The sequence below is a fragment of the Denticeps clupeoides genome, chromosome 2 (genome assembly GCF_900700375.1).
Source record: "Denticeps clupeoides chromosome 2, fDenClu1.1, whole genome shotgun sequence".
Classification (NCBI taxonomy): Eukaryota; Metazoa; Chordata; class Actinopteri; order Clupeiformes; family Denticipitidae; genus Denticeps; species Denticeps clupeoides.
Window position 1 is genome coordinate 7,409,349 of NC_041708.1, and position 22,175 is coordinate 7,431,523.

Below are 22,175 nucleotides of genomic sequence, written 5' to 3' on the forward strand. Positions count from 1 at the left end.
GTGCCCTGCGCTTCCAGGCCTCCGCCAGTGCGAGGGAGGAATCGCTGGGAGTTTCGGCGCCTCATCCCGCGACGAGGCGACAGCAGAACCGCGAGGGGAAAAAAAAAAAAAAAAAAAAAAACCCGCCGTCGCCGCGTCCGAACGCCGCTTGACAGGAAGCCGCCGTCCGCCACAGCGCGCGCAATATCCCGTCGCCTGGGGTGAGTAGCGGCGGGCTGCTGCGTGGAAGAGACGTGTTATTGTTGCTGGTGGGGGAGGGTAGCCGCGGCCAGTGGGCTTCTTGCCGTACCTTATCCGCCCCCCCACCCGGCTCGCTGTCACCCGGGCGTTCGCTGCAAAATCGCCGCTGTCCTGTCGCGATTATTACAGCAACGTGGCGACAGGGTAAACAAGCCGCGAAAAGCAGCTAGTTGGGTTGTGTTCAAATTTAGGCCTTCGCGTCCATCATATGCTCGTTTGTAATAGTAATAATAATGATAGTAATAACAATATCGGCAGTAATGCTACTCGCACTTCGAGCTTCTCGGGTTTAGCCACCGGTAACGTTAGCGGATAAATCACGCTGCGTTTTAGGCTCGGCGCAGCGTTTTATGTCCGACGGATGGAAGAGCCGGTGTTTTCTGTGGGGGGACGGTTCGTTTCGGCCGCTTGTGTTCCTCTGCAGGGCGTTTAAACGCGCGCCCAGACCTTCTCCCCTGTTGCGTGTGCGGGCCCGTGAAGGGTGGGTGCGTTGGGTGGGGTGGGTGGGAGTCTTTAAATCCTCCCAATGACGGGTGGGATCGATCCCGTCCTGCCCAGCCCTGGTTCCGTTTAAGGTTTTTCATTTATTAACCCCCAAAACCCCACCCCACCGCCCTAATTACACTGGCAGTCTGTATAAACGTTTAAAAAGCGTTCACTCGATCAGCCAGAATTGGTTGATCCTCACCAGTGTGTGTGTGTGTGTATAAAACAGCCAAGTCTAGATTACCACACAGACGATATTTAGGATGCGCTTGCAGTAAGACAATATTTTGGAGCGATTTAAACATAAACCCGAATCTGCTTTGTGTGCTCGAATGCCGCAGACGGTCGATGAGAAATAATATTCTTGTTGATATTTTATTCATGTCGACGCTGATGTGCCAGTTCGTCGGGACGTCCGGCATGCGATGTGACACGCCAGCGAGGGCGTTTCTGCTCCGTACCCTCAAAGGTTACGGATAAATAATTTGAGTGTTGATGTCTGTGTTTATGTTGATGCTTGGCCTGGCGTGATGCTGAAATTTCAAACTCGATTCCGATAATAAGGATGCCACTCGATACTATTTTCTATACTACAGGGGATCAAAAAACACAGGGACTTTTGAATAATTTCTTAATAAAGTCAGAACACCACACACACACTAAATAAATAAAATGACAGATAGATAAAAGTGAAGTGATTGTCATTGTGAAACACTGCAGCTCAGCACACAGTGACACAACGAAACGTGTCCTCTGCTTTTAACCAGTGGTGAGCGGTGGGCAGCCATGACGGTGCTTGGCTCAGCTGCACCTCAGTGGCACCTTGAGGGTTCGGGATTCGAACCGGCAACCTTCTGATTACGGGGCTGCTTCCTTAATTGCTAGGCCAATGAATGCATGTTGTGCAATTACATGATTGCAAAACGCGGCAAGAGAAGTGAAGAGACAGCCATTCCTGTAGCTAACTTGCTTCAGCGGTATTGCTTGACCAAGGCCAAGCTTGGTGCCGCAGAATCAATGTTTTGCCATTAAGGTGTATCTCATATAAACATGGGGTCCTCCAGGTAACTGTGGGATGGGCTGCCCGCTGCGCTGCCTGTTGAAAATTGTTGTAGTTTGCCGGCGTTTTCAGTTCACCAGTTCACAAAGCTAGAATTTAAGTAGAATTAATTTGAGAATTTAAATTGTGGTGGTAGTAGCCTAGTGGGTAACACACACTTGCTTATGAACCAGAAGACCCAGGTTCAAATCCCACTTACTACCATTTAACCCTAAGTTGCTCAAGGGGGACTGTCCCTGTAACTACTGAATGTAAGTCGCTCTGGATAAGGATGTCTGGTAAATGCTGTAAATGTAATTCAAAATCAAAACTAAATTTTAGTATCGATTAGTACCTGACTAGTGCTTCCACACTCTTGGGAGGGGATCCTTGAGTGTGTGTGTGTTTGGTTATTCTTTTTAGAATTACGTAAGCTTTTTTTTTATTATACTCTCTGTGTAAGAGTTATTGCTTCTGGGTTTCTGCTGTGCTTTATTTTATTTATTTATGTGCATTTTTCATATAGAAATAAAAATGGTGTAATGGTGTGGCCACATAAATGCAGATCAAAGGAAACAGGCTAAACCTCAACTAAATTCAGTCAGTGGTTGCAGGTTAGTTAAACCTCGGTTTGTGCCAGTTGAAATTTGAGGGGAGGGGAACCTCAATTGCAAACAAGTTTTTAACTGTAAGGTAATACACCTGTTCTTCCCCTGCATTTGCAGGTCATGTGACATTCTAAATAAAATGCTCTTGAATACGCTAGAGGCAGGACGTAGTTTTTTTTTTTTTCCCTTTTTGTTCTGCAGTCATTTCACAATTTTACCATAATTTTTTTTTTTTACATATTTTTCCCTCAAGACTGCCAAACAACACTGCCCCATTTTTCATCTGGACCATTTCACAAATGTTAGCCTCTCCCCCATTGTGCGCTACACTCAAAAATCTGCCCGAGGCCTCAGTAATGACAGAGGTGGGGGGCTGTTAGATGAGACCCCAGGGGGTGTTGAGGTTTATAGGTCATTGTTTACTGCATGCATTTTGATTGCGAAATCTTTTTAAGGCCTGTTACGACCTATATATGGCCTGCGTTACTATATTCATGTCAGTGAAGTTGCTGCCTGTTTTACCCGGGGAATTTTTTTTATTTTTATTTTGACCAGATTGTGTAGTAAAAATACACTGCGAGGAAAACATAAATTACTATGTACGGCATGAAAACAAACAATATTTGTTTTCATCCTTTAATTCAAAAGGGTATATTTATATTAATATTCCGAAACTACCATGTTTAGGTTTGGATATTTTTAGGTATTGAATATTATAGTACTATAATTTATGGGCCAACATTAGACTTCTAAGTTAAAGGTTCATATAACTGAGAATAGTTTTCTTTATAATGGTATTTATTCACTTATGAATGGTAATACAGTCATGAGATTTATGAATATAAAAGTTTGGACACACCTTCTCATTCAATGTGTTTTCTTTATTTTTGTGACCATTTACGTTGGTAGATTCTTACTGAAGGCATCAATACTATGAATGAACATGTGTGGAGTTATATACTTATATACAAAAAAAGGTGAAATAACTGAAAACATGTTTAATATTCTAGTTTCATCAAAATAGCCACCCTTTGCTCTGATTACTGCTTTGCACGCTCTTGGAATTCTCTCAATGAGCTTCAAGAGGTCGTCACCTGAAATGGTTTTCCAACAGTCTTGAAGGAGTTCCCAGAGGTGTTTAGCACTTGTTGGCCCCTTTGCCTTCACTCTGCGGTCCAGCTCACCCCAAACCGCCTCGATTGGGTTCAGGTCCGGTGACTGTGGAGGCCAGGTCTCCACTTTTTGTTAAGTATATAACTCCACATGTGTTCATTCATAGTGTGGATGCCTTCAATGAGAATCTACCAATGCAAATGGTCATGAAAATAAAGAAAACACATTGAATGAGAAGGTGTGTCCAAACGTTTGGCCTCTACTGTATATATTCATTACATGACCACAGACTATAGTTCATGTTTAAAAATCATGTTTAAATAATATAACACACTTTTTTTTGCCTTTTTGTCAGGCCCAGTGACACAAGTTCCATTTTGATGCCCAAGACAACGCAACTTTCAACATGAACAGGAACAAACGTGAGAAGGAGTACTACAGTTTAGATGTCGGAGACTCAACATTTACAGTTCTGAAACGGTATCAGAACCTGAGGCCCATTGGCTCTGGTGCTCAGGGGATTGTCTGGTAAGTTGGAGGCAGGTAGCGGAGGGAAATTAAATAGAATGAGAAAATGTGGATGTGCCTGACATCATGGTAATCACATCACGGTCCCTTCCTCTGGAGGAACATCAGGAAATGTTCAAATGTGAAATCTCAAACATTTTCCATCAGACAAGGGGTGATATCATGGAGCACTGGGCTGGCTAAATGTACAGTTATGTCTATTCAGGACTGGATTTGTACATATTTACAACATACCCTCCAGAAATTAAATGGTTAACAATTCTAAACTTGGTTGATTCTAAATGGTTAACAATTCTACATCTTTTCTGTTTTAGCTCATCATATGACCATGTACTCGAGCGAAACGTTGCAATAAAGAAACTCAGCCGCCCTTTTCAGAACCAGACCCATGCCAAGAGGGCCTACAGAGAACTAGTTCTAATGAAATGTGTCAACCACAAAAACGTAAGTCCTGTTCTTTCTCAGCACTGTGTGTGTGTGTGTGTGTGTGTGTGTGTGTGTGTGTGAGAGAGAGAGAGACAGCGAGATCCTGCATATTTGCCCACATTACATGGTTTACCACTGGTGTGCTACAACATTAATAAATCACATTCCCACTTCAGTGCATTTTTATCCCACTGTCATTGAGCTGTCTGTACCTGTAGATGTGTGGCAAACCACCTTTGTGCACATGCTGGTTCAAAGGGTCTAAATAGGAATTGTATTGATTTCATCATTCTGTAGTGGTGTTTAATTATTATTCGTTAATACTAGGGCTGCACGATTTGGGGAAAAAGACATATTGCAATTATTGAGATCAATATTGCGATTGCGATATGATAAAACGACACTTGCTTGAATATCAATGAAAAGTCGCATATAAATTACTAATAGTGAAATGTTTAATTTCAAAGTGAGACACACAAACTACTTATAACAACCTGAAATGCCCAGTGCTTTAAATACAATATTCTACAAAATTAAATAATCACAAAAAACTCTTAACATTAATGTCGAACGACAAACCCTTATAAGGCTAAACAACTGTTTTGATTATATTTGGCCATTATAAAATCCCGTATTATAGTTCTTACGTTTAACCAAAATGTTGTTTGGAGGCTGACTTGAACACAGGGATGCATAGCTTTGCTAGCTTAGCCTATCTTAGCTATGGTTAAAACTTATAAAACGGGATTTTATAATGGCCAAATATATTCAAAACAATTGTCCAGCCTTACCTATGAAATGTAATCCCCCGGGATCCGGTTTGGAGCGTACAGCGGTTTGTACAGCCCCAAGCAGCACAAGAGTGAGGCATTTTTATGCACTTCTCTCCATAGACATGTATATGCTTCACGCCACAGCAGAGCCTATCGCAATATGGCGGCGATGTTGACGTACGATGCAGCTCGTCATGCGACGTCTAACCATATGTCTCCGAATCGAAAGACGTCACATACGTCTGAAGTGAGACTTCAGTCAGCTCGCAAACTTTGAGAGAATGGATCGGATATGTTGCCGATCCAATCCATGTACTAATCATTTAAATCGCAGCTTTTTGCGTTCATGTAATCGCACAGACTGACATCACGATTACGATTGCGATTAGATTAATCGTGCAGCACTAGTTAATACATTGTTCATTCTATCAAATTGATCATGCAGGTGCCAGTTCTCATCATTTACACCATTTGTAAAAAAAAATAAAAATAAGAAGAATTAGTGTTAAGGATACTTTTAGGGTATTACAAAAATAATGCAATGATGTTTTTTGTGCTTTACAGATAATTGGCTTATTAAATGTTTTCACACCACAGAAGACACTTGAAGAATTTCAAGATGTGTAAGTCATAGTATAATCGTAATGCACATATTTCCTATGCACAGTTTCAAATGATTGCATGGTTTTGAATGTATTTATTTCCTTATTTTATATGGTCACTTTAAATGTCAAATTTTATTTGTATGTGTTTGCCATATATGGACTGCTGTGTAAGTGTGTTACCATCCGGTTATGATTGTACAATGGGTACAGAAAGCAGGCCCTCTTTTTTTCCCTCTTTGTTATATTGTAGCCATTTGCTAAAATAATTTATTCCCTCATTAATGTACACACAGCTCCCCATATTGACAGAAAAATACAGAATTGTTGACATTTTTGCAGATATATTAACAAAGAAAAACAGAAATATCACATGGTCTTTGCTGTGACACTCATATATTTAACTCGGGTGCTGTCAATTTCTTCTGATCATCCTTGAGATGGTTCTACACCTTCATTTGAGTCCAGCTGTGTTTGATTAAACTGATTGGACTTGATTAGGAAAGCCACACCCCTGTCTATATAAGACATTACAGCTCACAATGCATGTCAGAGCAAATGGGAATCATGAGGTCAAAGGAACTGCCTGAAGAGCTCAGAGAGAGAAATGTGGCAAGGCAGAGATCTGGTCAAGGTTACAAAAAAAATATTCTGATGCACTTAAGGTTCCTAAGACCACAGTGGCCTCCAAAATCCTTAAATGGAAGACATTTGGGATGACCAAAACCCTTCCTAGAGCTGGCCGTTTGGATAAACTGAGCTATCGGGGGAGCGGCGCCTTGGTGAGAGAGGTGAAGAAGAACCCAAAGATCATTGAGGCTGAGCTCCAGAGATGCACAGTTAGAAGATGGTAGAAAGTTGTGTAAAGTCAACCATCACTGCAGCCCTCCACCAGTCGGGGCTTTATTGCAGAGTGGCCCGATGGAAGCCTCTCCTCAGTGCAAAACACATGAAAGCCCACATAGAGGTTGCTAAAAAAAAAAAAAAAAACACCTGAAGGACTCCAAGATGGTGAGAAACAAGGTTCTCTGGACTGATGAGAACTAGATATAACTTTTGGCCTTGTTTCTAAGCGGTATGTGTGGAGAAAACCAGCCACTGCTCATCACCTGTCCAAGACAGTTCTAACAGTGAAGCTTGGTGGTGGCAGCATCATGCTGTGTTTTGCTGCTATAGGGACTGGAGGACTGGTTGCAATCGAGGGAAAGATGAATCCAGCCAAGTATCCTGGGCAACAACCTCTTCCAGAGTGCTCAGGACCTCAAACTGAGCTGAATGTTTACCTTTTAACAGGGAAAATGACCGTAAGCAGACAGCTAAAATAATGGAGTGATTTCACAACAACTCTGTGACTGTTCTTGAATGGCCCAGCCAGAACCCTAAATTAAACCCAATTGAGCATTTCTGGAGAGACCACCAAAGTTTACCATCTAACCTGCCAGAACTGGAGAGGATCTGTAAGGAAGAATGGCAGAGGATCCTCAAAACTTGTTGCATCTTTCCCAAAAAGACTCATGGCTGTATTAGATCAACAGGGTGCTTCTACTAAATAGTGAGTAAGGGTCTGAATACTTAGAACCATGTGATATTTCAGTTTTTCAGACATTTAAAAAAGTCAACAATTCTGTGTTTTTCTGTCTATTGGGTGCTGTGTGTACAGTAATGAGGAATGTATACATGTATATTTATATGAATGTATATGAATGTGTATATGCAGGTGTGTGTGTTTTCTTTCCCATTGTTTAACTTTTTTTTTTTTTTTTTTTTGTAATGTGTAGTTACCTGGTGATGGAGCTTATGGACGCTAACCTGTGTCAGGTGATTCAGATGGAGCTGGACCACGAGCGTCTTTCCTACCTGCTGTATCAGATGCTGTGTGGGATCAAGCACCTTCATGCCGCAGGCATCATACATAGGGTAGTCTACCTTGCATTTTTATGTTTTATTGTATATTTCTGTATTCATTGATGCATGTTAAGTAAATTAAATCCCGACCAAGTCCTTGCTCAGTCTTGAGGTCCAGGATTGTAGATTGAATAAAAATCTTAGCAAAATAAGTGTATATAAAGTCCTTATAAAGTACAGATTTTATTATATCAGTTGTTACTCTGTGGGATTTAATGTATATTAAATCTTTCTTGTTTATTTAGGAAATATATGATCATCGGTGCATGAAGTTCTAAACGTCTAAAGTATTTTTTTTTATTAGGATTTGAAGCCCAGTAATATAGTGGTCAAGTCAGACTGCACACTGAAGATACTGGACTTTGGCCTGGCCAGGACGGCTGCCACAGGCCTGCTGATGACCCCTTATGTAGTGACTCGCTACTACAGGGCCCCTGAAGTCATCCTGGGCATGGGCTACCAGGCCAATGGTAAGTTCCAACCTATAGGACAGCCATGCCCACTTGTTCCCGAGCCACCATTGCCTTGCCTGCATGCCCTGATGAAGGGGGGGGGGGGGGGGGGGGGGGTAACGCACTAGACACAGGACAAAGCTGGCACACTTTGCCACGCATTGCAGCAGAGCAGCGCCCAGCAGCTGCAGCGCTCCCTTTCCATTCACAGAGCTCTCTGCTGCAGAAAATGCCAGCGGCAGTCCCCGTCACTTTACTGCATGCCTCAGCTAACATGGCCGCCTCCCATCGCTCAGCACTTTCTCACTCAACTCGTCCATCTGCAGATACGCTATGTAGGTGGGCTGTTTTTTTTTTTTTTTTGGGGGGGGGGGGTGCGCACCGCACCGCACCGCACCGCACCGCACCGCACCCCCTTCACTGGGAGCTGCTGACACTGGGCTACAGCCTGGCTTTGTGAAAGTGAAATCGAGCTGCCGCAGCGCTGTATGCTAATGAGGCCCTGGTCTCTGGGAATTGAGATGAGATGCCTGCGAAGTAGGCTGTGCTCCAATCTGGTCCAGAATACATAAATAAATAAAATGACGGTGCCTCACTCATGTCCACAGACATCATTTTTATCCAGATCTACACACAAGGAAAACAGAAAGGCTATTTCAACAACGATCATCGATCAAATGGACACTAGTTTTTGACAAACATTTTAAACACACACACACACACACACCCACAACTACTTCTGCTGACATGTTCTTTTGCTTCTATCTTTTTTTTTTTTCTCTCCTGCAACACACATAGTGGATATTTGGGCAGTTGGCTGCATTATGGCAGAAATGGTTCGCCACAAAATCCTTTTTCCAGGGAGGGACTGTATCCTTGTCTGACCTACGGTGGTGTTTGCAGACTCAAAAGTGTATATTTTATATATTTTTATCTTTTAATTTCTTTTGCTTTTTGGAATGCAGCCTTTATACTTTGCCTTGCGGAGAGTATGCCAGACATCAGACATCAATTTTCCTGCCTAGCCCTATAAAGGTTCAATGCCTTTCACAACGTCGCGATCATAACTGTTATCACAACCCCCATGGATTCCACACAGCCTTACGGTGCGATTATTCTGCAGATTTAACCAATGACCAACCCTCATTTCAAACCCCTGCGCTGCACGTCTCGAATCCCACTTCCGTGTTTCTGCTTGTGAAGACTCAACAAGGCTCAACACTCTTAAGTGACCCAGAAGCAACGTTTAATAAAAACAAAACATTCAATGGACATTTTCCAACGTATAATGAAACACAGACAGGTTTAGGCTTAACCCATTGCACCAAGAACTGACTGCGTTTACCGGCTGTGTATATTCTGCTAAAAATGGGCCAGAATGCTAGGAGAAAGACAGTCCTGTGATATTGAAAGTTAACGGGACAGATGCTGATAGTTTTTTGCAATTTTCAGTATTTCCCAAATGCCCTAAAATGTTGTATTATGCTTCGCAATATTTTAGAAAAGTTGCCATCAATAAATCAAACAATGAAATCCAGGAGGGGCTGGAAACAAAAAGGAATTCATCAGGTTTTATTCAAATTAGTCTTATTTGATTTTCCTATTCCAGTACCTTTGACTGTTATCAGAAGTTAAGGCCAGTAGACATGATTTGAATTGTAAAGCCAGTGAAGAGTGCCACTACACGTTTGCCCATACAGATGCGGTTCTGCCATCATAAATTAGTTTCTGTGGGCCAGTGTCTCGTTCTGCCCCTTGTCTAGCGCTGAAGTGCACTTGCTGTGAATCACCGCCTCCACTGGTGAATTGCATTTAAGTGGCGTATTGTAATTATTATTTCTTTATTTCTTCACACTGTGGCCGAGCACTTGAGTTACTGTTTTTTGCATGCTGTGTTTCATCCACCTGCCCTGCTGAAAAAAAGGTTCTTTGGTATTGTCTATGTAGGTTAAACAAGTGATAAAGTTCTGATATAGGTCTTATATTTGATCTAAAGTACACAATTGTATACATATTTGTGCAGATATGAATATACTACATTTTATAAAATAAGCAGACTGCACCTCCGGCATGTGTTATATTAGAAATTTTAATGTTTTAATGCTTTTGAGTTTTAGCCATAGTCTATTAATGAACAAATAATACCAAATATATAAGACAAACCCCTTTTTTAAAGACTGGCTAAATCTCTTGTTAAAAAGTACAATTATTATATATTTTTTTCTAGACTGCTAATAGATACCAAATTTTTAAACAAATCTCACCAGTATAAAATTAGCTTAAACAGTTTCTTCTATTAGTTACTGGCCTTATAGGTCTGTGTTAGAATTGTTTTACAATGATTCTGTCATAGAAATATATATATATTTTACCATATTAATAAAAGTTCAACACTGAGGAGAGCTGTCTATGCTGCTGATTCTTAAGCTAAATTGAAGGTTACATTTACTCTGAAGAACCTTGCTATTTGTACAACAAAGAACCTTTAGTTGTTTGTGCCCACTTCACTTTGCATTCATTTATTTGTGTTTGTTCCCCTTGGTATGGGTTTTGCATGCTAATTTCATTGTCATTTTCATTTTTTCAGTTGATGTCTGGTCTATTGGCTGCATCATGGCCGAAATGGTCAGAGGTAGTGTGTTGTTTCCAGGGACAGATCGTATCCTTCATCCCATTTAGTGTGTGTTTGTGTTTGTGTAATTGTGTAGCTCTATGTTAGACTTTTTGTGTAATGTGTTGCCATACCAAATATTTTTATTTTTTTTGGGGTTATGTCAGATGTGACATTCCTATCGGCTTAAAAATCTGTGAGGTTCGTCTGCCTTTCAAATGTTTGTTTCAATGGGACTTTTAAGGTAGGAACAATTAGATAATAAAGACTTATCTTGTCATTGTCACTTCTCAAGGAACAATGAAATTTGCAGTCGACTCTGTGTGAGGCATATAGTTAAAGACAGACTTAAATACCAAACAAATAAAATGGTAAAAATGTACAAATTGCACTAAATTTTTATTGTCTATTGCACGTTGTGTGAAGATATTGCACATTTTGGAGGTATTGCACATTACTGCACATAGTGAGATGATTACAGTTTAGTCATCTAGATAGCAAGTCTAATTAATTGGCAATAGTCATGAATACGTTCAAGATCACAGTTCTGACTTGAATTCCGCTTGATGTTTTATAGTTATGGAAACTGCAGTTATTGTCATATTGTAATTTATAAAAATTAAGAATGGGGGGAAAAAACAATTATTCAGGCTGACAGGTTTTTTGTTTCCAGTTTATTTTACTGACTCGGGAAAAGTCAGATGTTGTGCTGACATACAGTTTGTGTTTTTTTTTTGGTCTGCCCTGATGTATGTACTTGGCTACATCCTGCAGCCTTTCCTTAAGCCATTGCCAGTGTCTACCAAATCGAAAGCCTTTGCAATGTTTTTCTTAAGTGCTTGAATTAAAGATATAGATCAGTGGAACAAAGTGATTGAGCAACTGGGAACGCCGTCCCAGGAGTTCCTGATGAAGCTCACCCAGTCGGTGCGGACATACGTGGAGAACCGGCCACGTTATGCGGGCTACAGCTTCGAGAAGCTCTTTCCAGACGTTCTCTTCCCTGCTGACTCGGAACACAACAAACTGAAAGGTGAGCATAAACTTATCAAATTATGCCACTGTTAATGCTGACCTGATAACATCTACAAGAATAATTGAATCAGTGTATCCATAGTAATTGTTTAATGTTATGACCGTTCAGTTCCAACTTTTTAGCATGATTGGCTAAGAGGTATTCAGGTTTTTCAGACTACATCTGCGCTGTTATTTATTGGTACAAAGTACAGCATTACAACATTTGTGCGTTTTTTCTGTCTTGTTTTATCTATTTGTGTTATGTAAATTGTGAGGATGCTTTTCACCTGACAATACCAGTCCTGTTCTTAGGATATTGTATTGTGCATAGCACCAGATTGAAATTAGTGCCCTACATGTTTTAATGTCAGCCCCTCCAGTATTATGCAGACTTATTCAGCCCACATAGGGCAGGGGTGGCCTAGTGGGTAAGGAAGCGGACCCGTAATCGGAAGTTTGCGGGTTCAAATCCTGAACTATCTAGGTGTCATGAAGGTCTCCTTGATTAATGTATCATCCCCACACACTGGTCCCCGGGCGCCTGCCCACTGCTTATTGGTTAAATGCAGAGGATACATTTCGTTGTGTGAACCATGTGCTGTGCTGTGTAACATATTGACAAAATCACTTTCACCAAATTTCATGACAACTTTTCCTAAAAATTGCAAATCAAGGCTGAAACTGCAATATTATGCTTTCAAATCAATTTTCAGCGAGCCAGGCCAGGGATCTCTTATCCAAAATGCTGGTAATAGACGCGTCCAAGCGCATCTCGGTGGACGAAGCTCTTCAGCACCCTTATATCAACGTGTGGTACGACCCAGCTGAGGTAGAGGCGGTAAGCAGAGACGGTTCAATAAAAATAAAAAATGTTTCTACCCCATAGTTGTTGGGTTTTAAAGCCTTTTGCTTCTTGAGATTGATGCAAGTAACTGCTCTTGTTTGTCCATGACCAGCCACCGCCCCTCATCACAGACAAGCAGCTGGATGAAAGAGAGCACACAGTGGAGGAATGGAAAGGTAGACAAAGACCCCTTTTTGTTTCTGAAATGATTGCAGGAAACGTTATGTATGCTTTGTAAGAAACTCCCTTCATAAGGAACACAATCAGAATAAGTTGTCATAAGGTCTCTTTTATATGCAAGTGCATCTCTTATATCAGAATCACACCCAACAGAATTGCCAGGTTTTTTAAATAAATTTTAAAGAAATTTGAATTGGTCAAATAACAAAACAGTGAGGTAGATTGAATATATGAATATGAAAAAGCACATACTGTATATACCACTGCATGTAATCTATACTAATGACCTAGGTCATGGAAATAAATCTATTTTTATTTGAGATCAACATCTGTTCAACCCCTTTGTCCCACTTTCAGAGTTAATATACAAAGAAGTCCTGGATTGGGAGGAGAGGACAAAAAATGGGGTGATTCGTGGGCAGCCAGCCTCTCTAGGTTAGTCTCAACAATGTCCTCTTGATCCATTGCTGACCTGCATGGTCACTCGCTACCGGCTGTCCATCAGTGCTTATCTGATATAATGCTGTCTCTTTTCTCATAGCACAGGTGCAGCAATGAGTGACTGCTCCCACCACCCTTCTACATCCTCCTCGTCCGTCAACGATGTGTCGTCCATGTCCACTGACCCGACCCTGGCCTCGGACACTGACAGCAGCCTGGAGACGTCTGCTGGGCCACTCAGCTGCTGCAGATGACTATCGTCCAACGCCTGCGTCCACTGGTACACAGTCTGAGGCCAGGAAGTCCAACTTGTTTCTCTCCACACTGAAACAGTTCTCGTTTTTGGTTTTAAAGCAAGAGAGGGTAATGGTTATTAAGAAGCCCTTAAAAGCTTTTACTGAACCTCTCACTGGCTGAGCAATTTTTTTTTGTTTTCTCAATTTGTCGTCTAACCTTACATTATCCTAAGCTACTGCTACACCAAGATATTGTTGAATTAACATTTGAGGAAGTTCAGTGACCTGTATGAGGGTTTATAATTTCTCTTTGTTTCTCTCAGTGGAATGGGCGCGAAATTAATCCATTTGTTTCAGTTTCAAGTTCATGGCATTACTTGTCTGAGGGGCAAATATTTCTTTTTATTTTCCTTTTCTAATTCATTTTAAAATATCAAACTATGAAATTATTTGTTTATAATTCATAAAAACTAGATCTCAAAATAGCTTTCAATTCAGTAAACATTTTTTGTCCAAAGGTGAAGAGAATTCATCCTAATGGTTTTATTTATATTGTATTTTTTAATACAATTTTTAAAAATGTAAGGGGGATTATTAGAATGTGTGATTCAAAATGCCTAAATCCTAAGCCAAGAGCTTTCAAATTTGTTTTTTATTTTAGTGCTTCATATACTGTTCTCTACATTGCACTGGTAATTTAGTTTCTTTTAAAACATTTTAATGGTTACTTTAGTCAATTCTGACCTAAAATGGGGCAGTTTGAGAGAGTGAATGACTATGAGTTCAAGTTAAGTGATTCATCGGGTGACGTTGGACGTTGAGGCAGCACAAAGATTTTGTTTGATATGGTGGATTGTTGCTGTGTCACACAGTAAAAGTGTTTGTGTAATATTGATAAACAGACAGGTTAAGTACTGCAGTCTGAGTGTTCAGTATGTAATAAAGTATAACCACCAAAAATGTAAAATAAAAAGGCTTACATTTTCTGAACTTACAACATTTTCCATAAGCTATTGGTATCAATTGATTTGCATAATAAAATCAATCTAAAAGCAGACAGAAGGAACTAGTTAGTTCCTAGCTAGTAGCCACGCCTACTTCTGAATGTAGTTTAAGTTTGCTTCTTGGTAGAGAAGGAAGAAAGGAAGGGCTGATGAACTTGTATTCTGGCATCCATGCCACCTTCTTGTCCTTTTTGGAGCTGGTAAGATGCTGATATATGAGTGTGGTCAGGGGTTGAGGAGTGTGAAATTAAATCATTAAATGTTGTTATCGCAATTTGAATATTCATACAGTCAAGAGTTAGAATATTGTGAGTGTTGTGACGCAGCCTAAACACTAATTTTATTACGTAATCGATAGATATTTGCAACATTTTGTACCCCAGTTGTCTCAAGGCATTGATCACTTGCTCCACAGCTATAATGATTATTAAAACAATCCTGACATTCAGAAACACGATTGGTATCTACAGATGAATTTCATAACATAGTGGACATTGTGATAAATATTGTTATTGTGTAAATATTGTGATAAAAGTTTCGCATCACCCAGTCCTAGTTTTTCCCCAAACTTCAGTTCTGAGCATAAATTGGCAGCAACTGGGGAGTAAACATATTCGTTTTTTTTGGTCCCATGCTTAATGTGCTAAGGAAGATTACATCAGTGGCATCAAAGGCTCTAAAAACGGTATGCAATAATGGCATTTGAACAGTTTTTTTTACATTTTTATTTGCGTATTCATGGATAAGTGCCTGTAGATTGTAAAGCATTAATTCCTGAGTAATTGGGGAGATGCTGAGTATTAGAGTGTTAGAATTTTTTTTTTTTTTAATAAAAAGTTAATGAGAAGCACTGGAGTTTATGCAAGACGTCAATCACATGCGAAGCGGTCCTTATCACACATGGATTCTATATTTTTGTATTGCATTGACGCAACTTGATTTGTTGGTTATAGAGGTGTGTGGCACGATTCATGCCATATCCACTTTATCCTAGCATATATGTTTTTTTTTTTTTTTGTGGATTATTTTTTGAAAGGGTAGGCTTATCAAGGTCTTTCATCAAAGTAAAAACTTACGTGATCAGTGTGCAGCTTTATATGGTTGGAAATTGGCTTTTTAAATTGTAGTTTCAGATTTAAGTAGCTTTGATCTGGGATCAGTGTTACCAAATCTAAAATTTGAATTTGAGGTGTGAACAGTATCCAGTATATCGAAGATACTAGATGGTTGGGGTTAAATAGCCTTTTTCATAATTTTTTTTTTTTTTTTTTGTAAAGTGCTCTTAATTTTCTTAGCGCTCTCCAGGGATAAATAGTTTATGTTGCTTTTTTTTCTGTATTTGGTAACATTGCTCTAAAAAAAGTAATAACTGTTATGAAAAGTAGACTTTGATGAACTACCTCAGATAAAAAGATTAAAATTATAGCAGTTCCTGGACGCTTAGCTTGACCGGAAGATAGGAATTGATTATGTGAATACAGAATTCCGTTATTTATTTATTTCAAAGTGTACAATTATCGATGTTAGGAAACTTCTACTTTTTATATGTTATGTGTACTTCACCTAGAAGTAAGAATTTTTTTCTGTCTTATTTTTTCCCTTCATGTGCAATACCTTCTGGAGTTTGTGCTAATAGTTCTTCATGGGTCTAGCTGTGTCACATGAACGTTTCCAAAGATGAATTAGAGTTTGTCAATCCAAGCGTCCCTGTCATGTTAGTCGGGGTGGTTCTCTCTGACTTTTCTTTTTTGTCATATAACAAAACCTGTCCTTTCAGACAATACTATGATTTGGCCAGACAAATGTTTTTTTTTTTTTTTTTTTTCTTTCCTATGTATCACCTTAGACTTCGATCGTGGCAAATACTGATTTTAAAACATAAATTACATAAAATACAAAAAGATACACTTGTAAATGTACGGTGCTGGTTAAAATGTTTGCTAGTAATAACTGGCCATGCTAGTAGTTTCAGAATTCTCCTGCATTTGTGTTGCACCCGAGCACAGACTGTGAGAGGTGCACGACTAGGGTTAAATGCACTGGGATCTGATGATGCCAACTTCGAAACATCTACTGCAAATAAATCAATTGATTTCAATCATGCACCTTGTGTCATGTCTAATCCTTTCTTCATTCAGAAAGTTGTGCTTGTGTCTGGTTGTGTTGTGTCTGGTGTGAGTATAATTGGTAAAGGTGGAAAGAGCCATGGTTTACAGGGGGACAGGACATTTATTTTTTCCAGAGATAAGTAGTTTTCTTCATGTGACAGTGCAGGTTCCATTGATTTTTAAGGTGAATAAGCAGCTCAGCAATAAAGTGTTCCGGTGCCAAAATAGCATCCTCTTTGGCATTCTAGTAACCTGCAATAGATGTGTATAATATGTGTCTTTGTTTTGGACCTGTGAGGGTATTGTACGTAGTGTAGACATTGTGGAGATTCTGCATGAAGAACCAAATCTGGAAGGACATCAACTGTCAGTCAATCTGAGCCCTGCTGAACTTTATATCACACCCAATGAAACAAAGCAACAGCCCATTTTCACTTGTTTAAAACAGGCGATAAGCACATGGTCTGAAAACTTGACAGTCGACTTTTCATTTCCACATGTGTTGCATAATTATTATGATGTGAAAGTGGCCTGTTCCATTCATGTTCTTTGCTACACTGGTCTATACAGCAGTAAAATAATAATGAGAAACATTTAATGAGAATAATAATAACTAATAATGTTGCTGCAGTTTGTTGATGCATGTCCAGGTTACCCCACTGCCTGCAAAGCGCCATAGAGTAGTTTATTCTCTTTCTGTTTTAATTCAGTGGGGCAAAAAAGTATTTGTGATCCACCAATTGTGCAAGTTGTCCCACTTAAGAGAGAGCTCTGTAATTTTCATCATAGGTACACTTCAACTGTGAGAGAAAGCTCTTCCTTCCTTCAATCATTACCTGTATTGAACTGGTTATCTGTATAAAAGACACCTGCCCACACCTACAAACAATGATTTCCTGGATCTTTTTACATTCTTTCTCTCACAGTTGAAATTTACCTATGATGAAAATTACAGACCTCTCTCTCTTAAATGAGACATCTTACACAATCGGTGGCTGCCAAATACTTTTTGCCCCTCTGTATGTGATTATTTTACTGATAGATTATTTCACAGTAGAATAGTGTTCATTCTGAAGAAGGCAGTGTGTTGTGATTTGATGGATGTCCAGAGTGATCATGTATATATATTGTTTTATTTCAGGTGTCTATAGCTTCATATTAACATATCAACACAGTCCATCATAGCCAAGAAGAAAAGAAAAACATTAATGGTCATGTACCAGAGATAAAGGTCACACGTTATTTTTATGACGATATTAATACAGTCACTCAGATAATACAGACATGTTGCCTTTTACCAAACACACACTTTTAGTTAACTAAAGCACTGGCATTATTGTAAACCCTTTATATTTTCACATATGGGAGACTGGACCACACATTTGGTCTAATGTTTCTTCTTTTCTTTTTTTTGTTTTTCAATGTAGTTGAAGTTTTCTTTAATAAATTAACTTTAGGAAATATCCCTACTGGAAGAGGTTCACAGTCTTCACCTGAATTTTCACAAGCAGTCCAAATTCGAAACATGCAATTAGATTTTTAGTACATTCTCCTTTTACCATTCCCACCTGGGCACAGTAAAGGCTCACCATACAGTGGAGTCGTAATCTGCATTCTTCCAAGATTCATTTACCTTGGTTTCTCTTATGAAATAATTTAAGTGCTAGATACAGCAAGTGATCTTTATGTAATGACAAGTTATTCAGTAATCTATTCATTAGCTTGATTGCTCACTGAAAATATAGCTTGTAGAACATACTTCAAAGGCAGCATACGTATGTAATCACTGCAAAATGAATTTTGTAGTTTAGCATCTAAGGTTGTTTTATCAAGTCTTACTGGGCAAGCAACACAAGGCACTAACATGAGAAACCCTCCCTTTCTCAACAGGCTCCATTGTGGATTCGCACAGGGTACATACCTTTCATGTAAAGTCAATCTCTAAATGTGTATTGCAGTTGTGGTTTGTGTATTGCTTGGGTTGCTTACCTGTGATCACATATTACCAGTCACATAATGCCGTCGTTTTAATGCCCTTGAGATAAAGCTATTCTTTCACAGAGGCAAAACCATTGACTCGATTGAAACGCTGGTCGCCATAACATCTCTAAAAAGTGAAGTCTAGTGCCCCCTCTGTCTGGCTGCAGTACAGTTTTTTGCATCATTCATGCCCATGTGGTTCTATCCTCACTCTTGTTCACTCTAAGCTGAGTTGCCCTTTCCCCCACAAATAACATTTTAAAATGTTATTGTTATTGTACTATCTCATAAGATGCAGTTGTAGCCGTCTTATGGAATGAAATGATTGGAAGCCAATGGCTTAACTGCAGCAACTGAATCATGAATCTGCAGTCTGGACTCAAATTGTCATGACCATATGTTGCCTTTCTATCTGTGTAAAAGAAGTAAATGTTTTATGCAGTCAATGGGTAAATGTGGAGGCTGGTGGCCAACGTGCAAAAGCAAACAGCTCTTTGACAAAGGAATTGAGAAGAAAAAAATCTAAACCAAAATCTCCAAAGAAAATCAGGCCCCTGTAACAACGGCAAAAGTCAGAGTCTGTGGGAAATGTACAATTTGACAATGATCTACTTGAAATGTTCTAAGGTCCATCATATACGAGCTTCTTCATTAAGAAAAGACATTCTCTTCATAGCCAATCACATTGCATCATTTTTAGGACTCAACCTTTTTTCTTGGCTAGGTCTTCAAAGATTGTAGCTCACTCACTCTCTCAGGTTCTACAGCCGCTTAGTCCTGGTCAGGTTTGTGGCTGCCGGAACCCATCCTAGGATACTGGGTGTAGGGTGGAGACTCACACAGAACAGGCAGCCAGCCTGTCACAGCAGAATGTAGCATTCCACTGATATAATCCAACAATGACCATTTTGTTCACCTGATTGTAGAAAACTAAGATTACATGGAACGTTTTTTTTTTTCTATCTGTTCATATTAAACCAGCAACACACAGCTTCAACATCACATTCCTAGTTTCAGACAGTCAACAACACAATCAACACAAAGACGGTTATTCTTCTGTTTGGCATTTTGAAAGGTAATATCTGCAAAATGAAGGAAAAAAATGAAAGTTACGCTGCAGTCAGAGGCAAATGAATCTGTCCAATGGCGTTTACTATTCCAGACTGAATCATTCTAAAAGGCACTGGCATTGACAGCTGTTTCAGTGAGGGCAGTGACCAGCTTTGTGTGCCCAAAACCAACATGGCTTCACAAACAGGCTTCAAGTGAAGACAGGCTTTGGTAAGGTGTGGTCCTATTGTGTGTGTGTGTTTGTGTGTGTGTGAAGGCTACCATACACACCCATTACTATATGCTAAAAGAAAGGCAGAGCTCATAACTCCACCAGGCTAAGTCCTGATAATGAGGAATGAGAATTAGAGGTGCTGAAAGAGAGATTGTTTTTACATCTTCAGACTTTCCAGTAAAAATGCTATTTGAAGAACCAGAAGAACTCCTAAATGTCACTCGTCCTTGCTCCAAGAGCCAGGTCCCCCAGTGTAGAAAAAAAGTCCTCCATTTCTTTCTCCAGCAGCCGGTTGCGATTCTCCGCGTCCTGACGGGCACGTTCGGAGTTGCGTAGTTTGATCTCCAGCATCCTTTGTTTTTTCCGCTCTTGTTCCATCTCGTGTTCCATACGCTCCATCTGAGCGCAAAGCACAACACTCGACTCCTCCAACCTGTAGGGGTGACAAATGGTTTTTTTGTACAGGTTGATACAAACATCTAGGAGATGAAGACAACTAATGCCATGAAAACGCTAACATTAACCTTTATGAGACAGCTACGACCAATAAAACGGGGATCAGCCAGCCAAAATATTGACCCCAAAAACTTCAAAGCGTGAATGGTTCACGTGTATTGTGTAATCGTCCAGAAATAAACATTAGATCCTCAGAACAAGACCAACGTACTTCTTAATTCTCGACTCGTAGACGATCTTCTGTCTCCGAAGCTCCTCTTTAAGCTCTGCCACTAGGTTAGCCAACGACCTGGAATTGTCATCACTGTCCTCAGGCGTGGCGATGCTGATGCTGGCTGCATTGCCATTGTCACTGCAGCCTGTGCTGCTCACGCAAATCTCCATGGCGACAGTTCCGTCCTCCTGCTCCGATGGGACCTCGTCTGTGCCGCTCTGAGCAGCCCCTTGCTGGTAACCTTGGTCTGACCAATCCTCTTTTGATCCCAAGGGCTCGCTGCTAGAGTCTGGCATGGAGATCTCACATGATGAGGTGGACCAGGGTGTGCTAACCACGCTGGCTACGCTGCCCAGGCTGGACGAGGAAGTGACGTTGTCGTAGGTGGACAGCCTCTGTGATGAGCTGGAGTCCCTGGCGCGTTCCCCGGAGGAGGTACGGCGGTGAGCCCTTAGTGAGGACAGTCCGTTCATAAGCCAGTTTCCTCCCGAGGCTCCAGAAACATCAGCTGAGGAGCCTGCATGCTTTGCGGTCTGTGGTCGTGGCGAGGAACCTTTGAAGGTGTACTTCCAGGTTGGTAGGGTCTTGGCCTGCTTGCTGGGACTGACGGCCGTGTCACCCTTACTCTGAGAGGTCAGCCTAGTCGTGGTGGTGGCAGGGGGTGCTATAGTACTGATGTGAGCGTCCAGAGAAGATGCACTGCTGCTGGTTGTGTCTTCACTAGGGTTTGAGCTTTGGCCTGCAGGGGGGCAGCCCTGGAGGTCCTCTTCTGATATCCAGCCCACAATGCTGGGCTGCTGGCTCTGCTGGCCCGGAGTCCTGAGATCCACCTGGCCAGAGGGCGTGTCACAGTCCCTCCCAACATATAGCCGCTCATGTTTACTGATCAACACAGTCATAAGATGCTGAACCAGAGACGTCCCTGCAAGCAAGATACATGAACATCATTTCTTGATGTTCTGGATTATAAGAACATTTTGAATGAAATGGGAACCATTTACCCACCCTCCATGATTGCTACTGGATCCTCCATTTTAGGTCGAAGTATATTTGGTCCAAAGACAGTTGCGAGGTTCTGAACACTCATTTTATTTTGATTAGAGTGAGACTGAACCTCATCAAGAAAGCTGCAACAAGAAATATTTTTTTTTGCTCTGGAATCTCCGAGATTATTGTTAATTTTCTCTGCTATGTGTATAAATGCAATCTAGATATTTTTCTCAATATCCTCAAAGTAGTAAAATGAGTATCCTCACTTACTGTGCATTTGACTACAGTACTGACAGTGGATGAGAGTAAATAATCAATACATTTCAAATCAGTTAATGCTGTTCATAATGGCAGTGCTTGGAGAGCCATTAAAACTGAAAAGTTTGAGAATCACTGCTTTAGACCCACTTGCAGATGTACTTCAGAAGACTGTAGTTGGCTGGCGGAAGTGTCTTCAGCTGCTTTCCAAGTTCTTGTATTCCCTGGGAAGATGAATGAACTGATTACAAATCTGCATGGGTTAATTATATACATTGCACATCAATATGTTGTATTATACATTATTGTAATCAAAATCTGGTTAGATTCCAAGAGTCTCAGCTTGTCTTTACACACACATTGTGTAGTACATTGCTGG

General features: G+C 40.4%; 2 protein-coding genes across 7 annotated transcripts in view; one reads left to right on the forward strand and one right to left on the reverse strand.

The window, feature by feature from the left end:
• The window catches only part of mapk8b (mitogen-activated protein kinase 8b), a 23,176-nt gene continuing 1,001 nt past the window's right edge, over positions 1-22,175 (forward strand). Inside the window, exons 1-12 of one of the 6 annotated variants that reach the window (XM_028970729.1) lie at positions 1-200; positions 3,842-4,014; positions 4,329-4,458; positions 5,778-5,836; positions 7,594-7,732; positions 8,025-8,190; positions 10,760-10,831; positions 11,634-11,816; positions 12,514-12,638; positions 12,757-12,820; positions 13,182-13,259; positions 13,366-13,509. In XM_028970729.1, coding sequence (XP_028826562.1) covers positions 3,893-4,014; positions 4,329-4,458; positions 5,778-5,836; positions 7,594-7,732; positions 8,025-8,190; positions 10,760-10,831; positions 11,634-11,816; positions 12,514-12,638; positions 12,757-12,820; positions 13,182-13,259; positions 13,366-13,382 — 1,155 coding nt within the window. In that variant the 5' untranslated portion in view covers positions 1-200; positions 3,842-3,892 and the 3' untranslated portion in view covers positions 13,383-13,509. Of the gene's footprint in view, positions 201-3,841; positions 4,015-4,328; positions 4,459-5,777; positions 5,837-7,593; positions 7,733-8,024; positions 8,191-8,970; positions 10,737-10,759; positions 10,832-11,633; positions 11,817-12,513; positions 12,639-12,756; positions 12,821-13,181; positions 13,260-13,365; positions 15,958-22,175 lie in introns of those variants that run through there. The other 5 variants (XM_028970728.1, XM_028970727.1, XR_003748946.1 and 2 more) reach the window with 5 other exon arrangements.
• Positions 17,728-22,175, reverse strand: part of arhgap22b (Rho GTPase activating protein 22b) — a 25,838-nt gene continuing 21,390 nt past the window's right edge. Inside the window, exons 7-10 of the mRNA XM_028970726.1 lie at positions 21,947-22,020; positions 21,554-21,675; positions 20,546-21,470; positions 17,728-20,311 (exon numbers count right to left, since the gene is read on the reverse strand). Of these exons, the coding sequence (XP_028826559.1) occupies positions 20,089-20,311; positions 20,546-21,470; positions 21,554-21,675; positions 21,947-22,020 (1,344 nt within the window). The 3' untranslated portion in view covers positions 17,728-20,088. The remainder of the gene's footprint in view (positions 20,312-20,545; positions 21,471-21,553; positions 21,676-21,946; positions 22,021-22,175) is intronic.